Source organism: Leuciscus leuciscus (assembly GCF_965113295.1).
Source record: "Leuciscus leuciscus genome assembly, chromosome: 8".
In the NCBI taxonomy this organism is placed as follows: Eukaryota; Metazoa; Chordata; class Actinopteri; order Cypriniformes; family Leuciscidae; genus Leuciscus; species Leuciscus leuciscus.
In genome coordinates, this window is record NC_138732.1 from 33,296,029 (window position 1) to 33,310,303 (window position 14,275).

The 14,275-nt window shown below is 41.3% G+C and overlaps 2 protein-coding genes across 2 annotated transcripts in view; one reads left to right on the forward strand and one right to left on the reverse strand.

Moving 5' to 3' along the window:
• Nucleotides 1-14,275, forward strand: part of LOC309505084 (uncharacterized protein) — a 230,053-nt gene that overhangs the window by 160,522 nt on the left and 55,256 nt on the right. The window lies entirely within an intron of this gene.
• LOC309505342 (zinc finger BED domain-containing protein 4-like) lies at nt 9,920-11,221 on the reverse strand (the record flags this gene model as incomplete). The annotated part of the gene is made up of 2 exons (XM_082178714.1): nt 9,920-10,724; nt 10,977-11,221. 2 exons carry the CDS (start codon nt 11,219-11,221, stop codon nt 10,223-10,225), a joined length of 747 nt encoding a protein of 248 aa, XP_082034840.1. The 3' UTR covers nt 9,920-10,222.

The following is a 14,275-nucleotide window of genomic DNA, read 5'->3' on the forward strand; positions in this document are numbered from 1 at the left end:
GAGCTCTAAAATAATGCATCGACTTCACATGATGAATGCAGCCAAGGAAAATGCGAAGAATGGAAAAGCACATTGCTGGAAAGAAAGTGGAAAATAACACAGGTAAGACAAATAAAAGTATCCTAATTTAGGCTACCTGTAAAAATGTTGGTCAGGCGATCGAAGGACTGGTTTTATTCAAAATAAGTTATTTTAGGAAAAATATTATTCTAATTATTGCACTTAAGACTGATATAGCACATTGCATTTCAAATAACAAAAGAAAAGTGTCATATAGCTACACACTATAATTTTGGCAGAATATGCCTTCCGTAACACACTAGCAAGTGACGATCAAATGCACCTAAGCGAGTGACGATCAAATGCACCTATAAGCGAGTGACGTCATTCATTATGGCACGCAGCATGTATCCGTGTATCCATGGCAACGCTCAGCTGCGTAGTGACAGTTAACGGTCCTCCTCAGACGCGGCCTTGTGTTTTCTCTTTCGACAGTCTAAAAGGTATTTTTAATTTTTAGATTAGTATACATTAGTTATCGTAACCACTATAAATCATTACAAATTATGAAAATTTGACCTTTTAAAACGTTTGCTGAAGTTGTCCGCCGTTGTACCACTGCTAACCGTTATGCTAACACTACGAAACTAACGTTAAATGTTGCTCAAATGAAACGACGTTATATTTCACATATTCATATATAGACATATAAAATCATAACACTACTGAATGTGTTCATTTTGTTGTTTTAGATGCCAGGGGGAAGAATTGCCAACGGACTAACCCCACAGCTGACCGACCGAGACACACACACACACACACACGCCCAGCTGCCAGCGCGTTTGAAGACACACACACACACACACACACACACACACACACACACACACACACACACACACACACACACACACACGGAAAGAGCACAACACCTTTACAATTGTTTAAATAAATACTTTGTTCCTCACAACGTGTCTGTTTTCTTTGGTTAGCCAGAAGTAAAATAAAATAAAAGGATGTTAAAAGGACTTTTAATGAACGTTCTGTAAAGGTCCCCGAATGTTTTCCAAACGTCCCACTAAGGTCCCTCGGGACGTCGCACGACGGTCCTGCAAACGTCCTGCGCACGTCCCCCGCGACGTCCTGCGAACGTCCCCCGCGACGTCCTGCTAACGTTTAAAGAACCCTACACGAAGACGTCCAGAGGACGTTCGCAGAGGACGTTCAGGGACGTTTTAGGGACGTCTTTTTGTTAGCTGGGAATACACACACACTACCGCAGGATGGCGGGTGTTCATAAACTGTGAACAATGGTAGCTTATTTAATGTAGAAATGAATGTATTATGTCCAAAAAACGGGTAATGTCATCCTTTCTAGTAGTGCTATCATGGCATAATAATCTGTTTGGTTGTAAAATGTATTACCTGAGTTAAATGAAATCGAATGTATCGTCCTGTGGAATCATTCATTCACAGACAGCTTACGAAGATGTTCAACTAATAAAGATCTTCATCGCTGGCAAATATATGATGCATTTGAAGATTTACTCTCACTTGACTGTACTGTAGGTCCACGGCCACTTCATCTAACGCTCTTGATGTCCTTAAATCTTCCTGTTACGACTCCGAGTCGAGTGTGAATTGCAATCGCTTCAGATGATTTAGTGCGTGCAGGAACTGAACAGAATCAGGAACTGAATCATTCAAACTGATTCGCGAACCGATTTAGACAGATCTGCCAACTTGTTTGATGAAGTCTTTGAACAGAATCGACTCAAAAGAGTGATTCATTTGTGAATTGAGCATCGCTCAAGCCCAGAAAAAAAGATACATCGCGCTTGGAATAAACTACGCATTTAACAACACATTGCATCAAAATAAAGTAACGAGAAGGACGTCGCCCAACGTAACGAAGTAAAAGTACAGTTTTTTCATTAGAAATGTACTCGAGTAAAAGTAATAAGTACCCACATTCAAATCTACTCTTAAAAGTAAAATTTTTCCAAAAAAATACTCAAGTAAATGTAACGAAGTAAATGTACTTCGTTACTACCCACCTGCATAAAATAATAATAACAATAAATTAAATCTTCCAAAAGATTTCAAGAACAACTACGCTAGAGAAAAATATATTGATTATCATATGTTACTTCAAATGTTTCCATTCGTTATGATGATATGAAATGAGATCACGCTCCAAAATATGATACATTCAAACCCACAGCGCGCTCCAAAATATGATACTCAAACCCACAGCGCGCTCCAAAATATGATACATTCAAACGCCATCGCGCTCCAAAATATTAAACATTATGGTTATACATATCTATGTTTGAGCAGATATCCACAAACAGTATTTAACAGGAAACACGGGTCTAAATAGTATAATATTCACCATATATCTAGCAACAGTTCAACTGCAATGTGAAGTTTATGCAACAATACCATAAACTAATAAGTAAGAATTTCTTACCTTACATCTTTCTTGTCTTCAAATCGCGTTCTTCTTCTTCTGGGATAAATCCGATGTAAGCTCAGACGTGTCTTCCAAACTCGACGAAAAGCAGAGACTTGTGAAGTGTTTTGGTGTTTTGTGGAGATTTGCATGTGAATCACTTTTGCGCGAGTGGGCGTGTCGAATTAAAAAGTAATTAGCAAGCGTTTGAGATACTGGACATCCTGTTGGTTTTATACAAATTACTTAAACAGAGAATATTTGTTTGCAGTTTGAATCCGATCATTTAAAAGTACACACTTAAATGTGTATAAAGGTATATGGCTCATAAATGTGTGAGAAGGATTCGCTGAGTTTTGTTTCAGTTTATAGACGTGCTCAAGAAAAAAAAGTTCACCGCGACGGAGAGGCAGAACGCACACCCTGTTTATTTTCTTTATTTTACAAAAGCACAATGTTTTGATTTGATTGTAAGTGGACACATACAAAAGTAGAAATATCACAGATTCTTTTTTTATATTTCTTTTTTCTGTATAACCATAAATGACGGAGTAATTTAAGTTTATGTTGCTGCTATGTGAAAAAAATCCAGCAAAACGCGTCGGCGCGTTTCTCGACCTCAGAGGGTTAATAGAGCTGTGAGCACGACAGGAATTAAACATCTGTGAACAGGAATTAGACTTCTGTTTTACTTAATAGAGCTGTGAGCAAACAGGCATTAGACTTCTGTTTAATTACTACAGCTGTGAACAGGAATTATTGCATCTGTTCCACCTCCCATAAACATTAATCAAAATAGCACTTTATGATAATGCATAGGTTTTCAAAATTGGATCGCGAGACCAATTTCTGACCAGGAGTTTATCGTTAACGTATTAATAAGGCCTATTACGACTGAAACTGAGGATCGGCTCAGTTCAGATTTACGTCCTCGCACTAAAAAAAATTCCTTCGTCTTTATTTAGTCGGTTTAAATCATGCTACATGTATCAACTGCAAAGAGTTTTGCTTCGTCTTTACAGAGACAGATGTAATGTCATGAACTGCAGTTTTAGCAGAGCTGGGCTGGCTTTGTGCCCGCCATCAGCTGGGTGAGTTCGCCTTAGCGACTTATCTCACAATTCAAAACGCGCGTACAATTATTAAATAGCCATAATACACATTCAACTGAAACTGAATTTGTCCACCAAATAAAGTTTGAAACTGCTTAAAAATTCTCCACCATCATGTAACAATAACGACTCGGGGTAAATGTGAATTAGCTCAAGAATATAGGGAATTTTGAAAATATTAATAAATATGACTCATGGTCATAATTCATAAGTCGCATGTACATTTATTTTATCAATTATCGAGATTACCTTGTTCTGTACTGTCTGATCATTACAGTTAAGAAGGGGGTATCCCTCTTCAAACTCCAAGAAAGTTTTATCTTCTGGCCACGAATATCAAACTTACTGAGTTTCTGAATTAAGAACTACCAAATGTAGTTTATATCGAGCTTGTAGCTTAGATCTTGAAGTTTCATTGACTTTATAAGATGGGTTTTCAAACACAGAGACAATTAAAAGTATAAATGGGTTTATTAATAAAATGGCACACACTAGAGATTATATAAACTACAAACATAAACGTACGTAAAAATGCAAACAAACAAATAAACATTTAACCGAACAAAAACATAAACATAGCGTGATCAGAATGAAAATGAAATGAAAGAAAGAAAGATATAGAGGGAAGATAGAGGGTAACTTAGTTCACAGACCTAAGACCTAGACATCTGGAACAGCTTTTATAGGAATCAATATACCTGCGAGTGCTCTTTCTGGTCAGGCTGAAGCTGATGCAAGAAGCGAGGATGGTGTCCTGTTTCTGCTGCGTCTTCCGGTGTCGCGGGAAGCTTGAAAGGCTCACTGAATGTAATGTTACCGAGAAAGTTCAGGTTCGTCTCCCGGGATGGGAGAGGCTGGAAATCTTAGTTGCAAAGACCGGCAGCTACGACTCGAACATGGGTTCGTTCGATGGAGAAGGCCAGGGCCTCCTTCAGATGTTCCTTGGAGAAGCGCTGCGCCGGGGAGAGGATCAAGAGAAGTTGGATGAGTTGAGATAAGAGGAAGAGAAGAGAGAAGGTTTTGGACTTTTATCAGTGTCCCATGTGCCGTCCCCTCCTTCGTGTAGGACGAATCAGCTGTCGAGATTTTTCGAGCGGGAAGATTCCTTTGTCCGGTTAGACACGCCCACTCGAATGAGTCATGATTGACTTTAACTGGGGAGGATTTTCTCCAGACATATGAACTTATAAAACAATGCGCATCACTGAATTCTGCTATCGGAATTCAACTCCGTTAGCTGGAGAGGATTACAGAGATATCAAACGCATCACATGAAGGTTGTAGCAATGCGAAGTTACAGGAGACATGCAGAATTACACACATTTAAAGTCTTGTTTACCACATGACAAAATCGTAGACACCCCAATATGACATGGTCATAACAAAAGGCACCTCAGAAATATATCAACATTTTGGTAATGTCCTATGGTAAGTCAAGGGAAAATCTGTGGGTCTGTGTGTGTTGTGTTTGGGACGTGACTGCTGGGAATGTCTCTGCTTTCCTGGGTTGTAAAGTTTTACTGTCTGAGGTAGGGTTACAAAACCACTATTGAGGAACCTTCTTTAAAAATACCTTTCAGAGCCAAACACTCGAAGATCATAACTATATGATCAAAACAACATTAATCACACATGCATACAGGAAGTTCAGATACAAGCCTGAGTTACATACTTAAAGGATGTTAAGTTACACAAAGGATGTTTGTGTGTGTGTGGGTGTGTGGGTGTGTGTGTGTGTGTGTGTGTGTGTGTATGGTTGGAATGTCATGAGGCTGTAAAGTCACAGGGAGTCCACGCTGAACTGGGGGGCTTCAGACACCCCGGCGCTGGTGAATTGGTCCTTGTGGGGTAATTATTAACCAGTAAGGACAAAGACGATGTGTTTTGCCATCACATGATCTACTTAGTGCGAAAAGCAGATGTCATTGTTGCTACAAAACTGTCTTTTACATTAAAATGTACAAAAACCCGTTGCTATAAGCATACTTACCATACTCAACTACATTAAAGATCATGATGTTTAATGTCAGAAATGTCAGACTTTAATCTGCAGGAAAACTAGGCTAGATCTGGTTGTGCTGAAGCTCTCTCTCACTCCTGATGTTCAAAACAAACAGTCAACACTTTGTTAAAACTTCGCTCAGCCCAAAAGACCGGGACAGGAGAAGGAGAAGGACCAGGACACTAAAAGTGTTTGTAGAATAATCTTAATTACTTCTCAATGCTCAGTCGGACTTCATCTGACCAGCACAAATTCAACAAGTGTTCATGAAGACAATGGGAAATTACTGCTTCACAACATCATCCCGTGACGTTAAACACCTTCAAATTGAGACATATTTGTACAACACAGCACAAAACATACGACAGAGATAAAGTAATATGAAAAAAGATTTCAAATAGCATGAATGAAGGGCAATGCAGATGTATGTTTGCTCTCTTAAAGGGGTCATCGGATGCCCATTTTCCACAAGTTGGTATGATTCTTTAGGGTCTTCATGTAAAGTGTGTAACGTATACTAAAATTCCTCAATGGGTGTGTGAAACAACACCCTTTTTACCTCCTCCAAAACAGCTCTGTTCACAGCGACCCGTTTCGGTGCATGTCTCTTTAAATGATAATGAGCAACTGCTCACCCATGAGGGGTGTCCACCATAGACAGTATAAGAAGTGGACAGAGCCATCTCATTGGAACTCAATTGAGACAAGTGAAGCCCATTTTTAGCGATTTTTTTGGACTTCCGTTCCTGACGCGCAGACTCAAACCGAGCTTGACGACGTAGATGTGACGTGAGCAACCCGTCTGTCTTCTAGTGGCTGTGGCATGAGAAATCTGAATCATTCCCTTCCGAATCTTGCAGAGACGGAGAGCGTGAGTAGGAGGTATCCACGAGCTAGGAGCAGGAGAAACTTTTGCTAGGTATTCTGATTCATTATTTTGTCATTTTGCCTCCATGTCCTCCGGATTGCCCGCGAGCTTCTCCTCCTGTCCATACGGTAATCTCTCTACTGTGCGACAGAGAGTCGCGTGGTTATGACGCAATCTTTAGCCTACTTTTACAAAAACTGCTTCTACGAGGCCATAACATAAGCTACAAGGTAATGGAGCATTTTATACATTGTTGTGTTTCTTTAGAAATAAATAATGGACAAATGGAGTCTTTAAACGCCTCAGATGTGAAGTTATTCGCTGTCAAAGTGACGCCAAAATGAATGGGAGTCAATGGGATGCTAACAGCAGGTGAAGTTCTGCTACAAGATGGTGGCACGCGGCCGGCTTCAACTTCCGGTCGACTTCCTTCCCGCTTGGTGTCCACACAAGACATTTTTAAGTGTTGCCTTGGGCCCAGTTTACACGTACATGGTTATTTTGAAAAACGGAGACGTTTCCCTTCGTTTGCGCCCTTCGTTTACACGCAAACGGAGAATTCGCCTCTGAAACCGATTCTTTCTAAAAACTGCAGCCAACGTCACAGTATGCGCCAGAGCTCGCACCTACGCCAAAAGTGCGACCTATGTTTACATTTTCATTTGGCTTTGGTGATCATGGAAGCGTTCAGAGTAGCAGTCACATTTATGTTGGTGCAAACTCTTTTCATGTGTTTGCATTTGCAAATACAGCTGCTCCATTATGTCGAGGAGCAGAGACGAATGAGTGCTCGGAGGTCAGCAATTTTGCAACAACTTCTCCTCCCTCCAACACAAAAGAACCAGTCCGCGTCACCGCCAGCGTCGCCGGTTTTGGGTCCGACCTGGGCGAACTGCTGTCTGGTGGGAGAACTTCGAAAATGAAGTGGTTGTCCCGGATGAGTGGCATGAACATTTTAGGATGTCAAGGTCATCGCTGCTGTCACTCTCCGAATTGCTGCGTCCCTACATCGAGGCTGAGACGACCGTCATGCGGTTCCCTGTCGCCTGCACCTTGTATTACCTGTCCGACGAGGGTAGACTGCGCAAGACAGCCAACGTTATGCCAACATAAATGTGTGTTGGCAGTGTGTGTACACAACCACCCTATAATGATCAAAATCCACCCAGTGCTTTTTTTATAATCCCAATAAATCATAAGCACTGTCTCAGAACAAGCCGTTCTCAGATTCGCGGCAATGTGACGTCACTTTGCACAGGCCCCTCCCACGACTGTTGATTGACACTGCAGTTTGAGCATAGACCCGCCCTGAGGGAGCGGGACACAGTCCGCCATTGTTTCGACGCTTGAGCAGCTGTAGACTAGCCTGACTACGTCAGACTTCGTACTTCCGCTCAATTTCAGTTCGCTTCTGTACTCAGTCTGAGATAGCGACCTATCTCTCAGTTTTCCTCCGGCCTCAAAACAGCCGGCCAATCAACGAACAGAGGGCGGGCTGAGAGCCGTGACGTAGACGCTGATTGTACCGTGGATGCGGAGATTTACTTCACATAATCTGCAAAAGTCGTTCACAGCCATGTTCACTCCGGTATTTCGCTCGATGGTTTTGTTTTCACATCATACATGTGTTTACAGTGGAAGTTCGATGCGGCTGAGCCAGCGCATAACACATGTCATAACCAAACGTTATGTGATTGGCTTACGGGTAACCACTGATTTAAAACTTCAGACAAGCGCCGTCATGTGTCACTTTCACTTTCACTTTCACTTTATTAAAGGCACACTATGCAGCTTTCCGTTTTTGTCAAACAGCGACCCCTAGAGTCGCTGTGGAGTACTTGTATTTAATATTACTGTCGCCACTCGAGCAGAGCCGTCTCTGCACTCACGGCCTGATCCCTTCCGCCCTCTATACCGGTACCTGTTCAGTAGGATGGAGGCTGTAAAGAGTGGAAATAAGGTGTGGCCCCTTTAAGAGCTGCGCGCGCCCTGTTGAACTGTCGTCAGTCTGTATTGTATGTGCACCTCGAACACCCCCATGTATGCGGGTTATTTCAGTTTGATGCTCATTCTTATCTTACTTTTGTTTATCAAGTAAAGCTGTGGACGGTAGAATGGGTGACAAACAGTTACACGAGTTCGATTGGGGAATAAAGTGCAAGTTGTGAGATGCCAATCGCCTCCGTGAGTCTGTCTGGCCTCTGTAATAACTTCATCTGTGAGCTATCCCTATTTCTCCTCCTGACACAACGCGTTACAAAGCGTCGGACATCGAACAGGCACAGATAAGCTCTGAAGATGTCTACTAGTCCATCAACAAGAACGATATTTACTCGAGTCTGACTCCTTGCTCGGTCAGTCTGCCGTTTCCTCTTTCTTTGGTCCTCCGACAAACCTTTCCTAGCTTTCTGCTTCTTTTTTACCGGTTCAGCCATGACGAAAGTGTGAAGAACTCAGTATCTAACGTTACCTTTTTCTACGTGTACGTGTGCACTGTGCAGTGCCATAAAGCAACTCGTTACAACGCGAGACCTGATATCAAGCGATACACGCCCGCCGGCCCAAAGTTGCAAGGGTGGTTTTTCGGCTCACAGGCGCTTGGGGGGTGCGAGACGACCACCATTCAACCCGAAATAAGTCATATAACTATTCCAATGACTCCGAAGCTGTTCGGTTAAAGTAAAAAAGTTACTTAGTTCACCTTTAAGCACAGACTGAAAAGGTGTGTATATATTTGTTTACTGTTAGTTGTAACGAGTGTTTTGTGTACTTCGCTGTGTATGTTCCATGCTAATGAAAGGGAGAGAGAGAGTTTTGGATAAGACTTAAATGCTCACATCTTATACTGTTTTTATTTAGCTGCTCTTACAGTGATTTTCTGGAGTAAAACTAACGCTTCATCTTTTGTGTGATGTACAATAAACTTAATCGAACTCATCAGTATATTTTGGTCATCATTCGGACGAGGTCTGCTACAGAAGGCTTGTATTAATAGTGGATAAAAGCAGATGACAAATAAGTTATAACCATAATTAAGCTAAACTATACCTGTTCAATCTCCATACAGTATATATTCTCTGGCTCTGTGGGCATTATTGTCCGACTCCGAGTCGAAATGAACACCACTAATGAGAGTTTCTGTTTTGATATTATCAGATGAGATTGTCCTGGCTCTGAGCGCGAGCTCGTAAGGCTCATCCCTTTGGGCGGCAGCAGCAGCTCATTTGCATTTAAAGGGATACACACTAAAACGGTGTGTTTTTCTGAGCCCCCAAAAAATGACAATTTAAACATGCTGTAAAAAAAATATCTGTTGGGTATTATATTTATACATACTCTGGGGACATCAGAGACTTATTTTACATCTTGTGAAAAGGGTCATAATAGGTGCCCTGTAAGCATAAATACTGTTAAGGAAGTTTGTAGTAGACTAATTTACACACACACACACACACACTTTAGTCATATAATTTAACAAAAAAACAAGGGACTAGTTTGGAATTAAGAACATTTATTTAAAATGAAAAGCATGTTGTATGCAACATATTACAGAATAAATAATTATTAAAAAAAATGTAAACAGTGACAGTGCAACTCAAGTATTTTTTTCAGTTTGTTGTAAACTCTGCCGCTTTGGACGACACAAGGGGCATTAATAAACATCTTTGCTATTTAGTGCACAATATTTGAATAAACTAACAACATCCACCAACATAGAACTGTGGCAGTCAGTGCAACTGAGGTAGGTATTAACATCAAGTCTAAGACGACTCACTTAATGGAGCCTATTTAGAAAAAGTGAGTGGCAGGTTTTTTTTTAAGAAAAGTAGCTTTTCTGCATTATCAGCAGTCAGCCTGTTTCTGTTTTCATCTATAATGTGTGACACTGAGCTAAAAAGCCTTTCACTTTCCACACTGCTACATGGGGCTGAGAGGTATTTATGGGCCATTTTAGCCAAAGTGGGGAACCTGATTTTGTTGACACCCCAGTACTTCAGAGGACTGTCTTCACGAGGGCTTGGGGCCTCTCCGAGGTATGTGTCGAGCTCAATGGCAGCACCTGCTGCCAGCGGCTGTGCTGCCTGGGGCTGCTCCTTAGCGATTTCTTCAAATACAGTGTCCAGACTGCTGCTAGTGCTGGCCTGGGCCTTGAGGAACAGTTTAGCAGGAGGTTCTGCAGCTTCTGCCCGACTCCCCTCTGCCTCAGCTCTGGACATCATCTGCAGCTCCTGCTTCAGGTGCAGCTTGGCCTCCGGAGCATTGTTGGAGAAGAAGCGATCTTTATACCTGAACAAAATTCATGAATGTATTAATATGTGGAAAAATAGGACAGATTTTAGTTTCCCCTAAACCACTGTCACAAATGCCAGCCATTTGGCTTTCTGGTAGTAATAAGGGAAATATATTTCATATTATATTGCATACATTTGTATTTGTGTATTTTAGTTACAAAAATATAATATAATATTTCAGATGGAAATTAATCTTACATTTAGTACTGTAGTTTATCATTGAATACCTATAGCACACAGACTTTACCTTGGGTCAAGTATGGTGGAGATGAAGTACAGTGGGTTGGTCTCGACGTCACTGAAGCGCTTCTTGACAGCTGCCAGTAAGGTTGCTTTCATTGTCTTGACGCCGTGGTCCTCGTCTGTTTCTCTGTTTAGAAGTCTCACTAGCACAGTCACAGCTGGGATGACATCAGAGGCTAGTGCGTCGTAGCTGCTCACTTTTTTAGTTAGTTCCTCAAAGGGGGCAAGGATGGCAACAGTCTTCTCCATAAGAGCCCATTGGTGAGCGGTGAGATAGTGCGGATGAACTCCCTCATGCTCGGACACATACACCCCCAGCACTCGCTTTTGCTCAATGAGGGACTGGAGCATGTAATACGTGCTGTTCCAGCGCGTCTGTACGTCCTGCTGTAGTCTCTTTATTGGCTGGTTGAGCTGTCCCTGAATGTCCTCGAGGCGGGAGTAGGCTAAGGCGGAATGTTTAAAATGCCCAATTATTTTCCGCCCCACTGCTATAGCATCTGCTATGCTCCTCTGTGCTAATAAGCCCTCGTGAACAGCCAGTTGGAGCGTGTGCGCGACACACGGCAGACTTGGGAGCCCTGCGTCATTCATGGCTTTAATCATGTTTTTGGCATTATCTCGAAGCACAACATGTACTGATGTTTTAGGTATACCCCATGTCTGGAGCATTTCCTCAAACACATGCGCTATAGCCTGGCTGGTGTGCGAGCCGCGGAATTGTTTCGCATGTAATATGGCTCGTTGCGGCATGAAACTCTCGTCTATCCACTGGGAGGTTAGGCTAATTAGCGACACGGGGCTAACACTGCTTGTCCAAATATCCGTGGTGAAACTAAACGTAGAGGAGGCTTGCAGTAGGCTGTGGATATGTTTTTTCACGGAGTCGTGTAGTTTAGGCAGCTCCGTGTCAGTCATGTAGCGGCGGCTTGGGACATCATATCTGGGCTCCAGAACATGGAGGAGACGCAGGAATCCCACATTTTCTACCTCCGAGAGTGGCTGGTCACTCAATGCAATGTACTCGATAATTGCCTGTGTTATTTTCACAGCACGTGGATTGTCTCTGGACATTTTCTCTTGTCTTGAAAGAGTTTGCTGCAGCGTGGGTTGTGTTGATTTAGAAGCGTGGGTAAACTCTTTGTACTCGTTGTCATGTTGGGATTTTAGGTGCTTGATTAAATTACTTGTGTTAAATGCGCTACCTTTTGAGCCTCCTCTGGACAATTTCGCTGAGCACAATTTGCAGTCCGCCTTTGTTTTGTCGTCTTCATTCACTTTGAAATAGTTCCACACGGCTGACATGTTTCGTCTCGCCTCGCCTTCTCCCCGCTCTGAGCTGCGGGGGCGTGCCTGGAGGCGGGCACTCGGCGCCTTTGATTAACCCCTTACACGCCGCTCAAACATAGACATTTCTCAGAACGTGGTATCGGCCCCCAGTATCGAGGGACTTTTAACGAGTACGAGTACTTTAGAAAATGTGGTATCGAGGCCGATACCAGATACCGGTATCGGTGCATCCCTAGTTACTAAGCTTTACTCATTCTTCAAAGTCTATTTGAACTGCATACTCATCCGTATTCTCCATTCTGCTCAGTGCTGTTAATAAAGCTCACATTTCAATGTATTTCTTTGTGTCTGGATCTGCATTCTGTAACAGGTAACACTTTACAATAAGGCTTTATTAGTTAATTCACTATAGTTAACATAAACTGACAATGGACAATACTCCTAAAGCAGTTATTAATCTTGGTTAATGTTCATTTCAACATTTAATAACACATTATTAAATTCAGAAGGATTTAATGGACCTGAGCTAACATGAACTAACAATGATCAGTTGTATTTTTTTTTAAACTAATGTTAACAAAGAATAACTATGGTAACAGATGTAGCTTTTGCTCAATGTTAATGTTGGTTAATGCATTAACTGACTTTACCTTATTGTAAAGTGTTACCTATTGTTCTTTATAATTCTTTATTACACTTGAATCAGTTTAAAACATTTGTTTACTTTATGTAGTTTTTATGTGTATTACTTTATTGGATTGAAATATAATTTAGTTTGTTTTGTTTTAAGAAAAAATATATAAAACCTGTTATTGTTTGAAAACGCTCATTTCAATATCGTGATAATACCATATATATTCGGTCAAATTCCTAAAAAAACAAACAATAATAATATAAATGTCCATGGGAAAATGTGGGTCCCATGGCCAAACCAGTTGAGAACTGCTGGTCCAGTATAAGGGACAATTTCAAATACAGCCGTAGTGTCTTAGTGACTGTTCAAAGTCTTGTTTGTTGAATTTTTCCAGTTGTAAATATTGTAAAAAAAAAAAAAAAAAAAAAAATTAAGCTTGCCCATTTATTTGTAATTTTACTTATAATGGCAGTAATTCTGAATTTAATATCTTTGTTACTGTGAAGATGTTTCATTCAAAAGGAATCGATAAAACAAAACTCTTTAATAATTATGTGGCCAAGACACAAACTGAGAAGATATATTGAAGCTCTACAACTATGATGTCACAGAGACATTCTATAGAACTCTCCTGAGCAAAAGTCCCACAAAGACACAATCCTGAGGAGACTTTAATCAGAGTTTGAGGAGAGAAGACTGAATACATTTACAGTCCTGAGAGAACATGGAGAACATAAGAGCAACAGCCTTTGACGTGTTTGATGAAGCACGTTTACTGGGCGAACACACTGACTTGATCATCAAGTCAAATGACAGAGAATTTCAAGTGCACAAGATCATCATGTGTGGCTGCAGCTCCTACTTTAGGTGAGAAGAAGCATTTGAACTGCAATTGTGTGCAAATTACCTAGAAATGATTATAATTATATACATCATTTCCACTGCCAACATTATACGGTTGAAACTGCCTAAGTCCAAATATATAAATGCATGAAAATGAATGGGTGTATTGCCAGAAAAAAGAATGTAACTATGATATCTAGGCAAACACATTCTTGAAATTTTATTCTGGAAGTGGCTATGAATGAAGTTTTACCCAGCATTTCAAATTTAATATAGGAAACTGCATTGGCATCTGCAAGTTGACAGAGGACTTTTCCTCCTGCTCAAAGCTCCGCTGTAAAGCACAGCACTACATCCTGCAGCACTTTGAGGAGGTTCTGCACGTACCTGAGGAGTTCCTGGAGCTCTTCCTGGAACAGCTGGAGGCAGACATGGGGACTTGTGACTTGGTGACTTGGACTCGAGTCGCTATTTTTATGACTTGTGACTTGACTTGACAAAAAATAAAATACTTGAGACTTGACTCGGACTTGGAA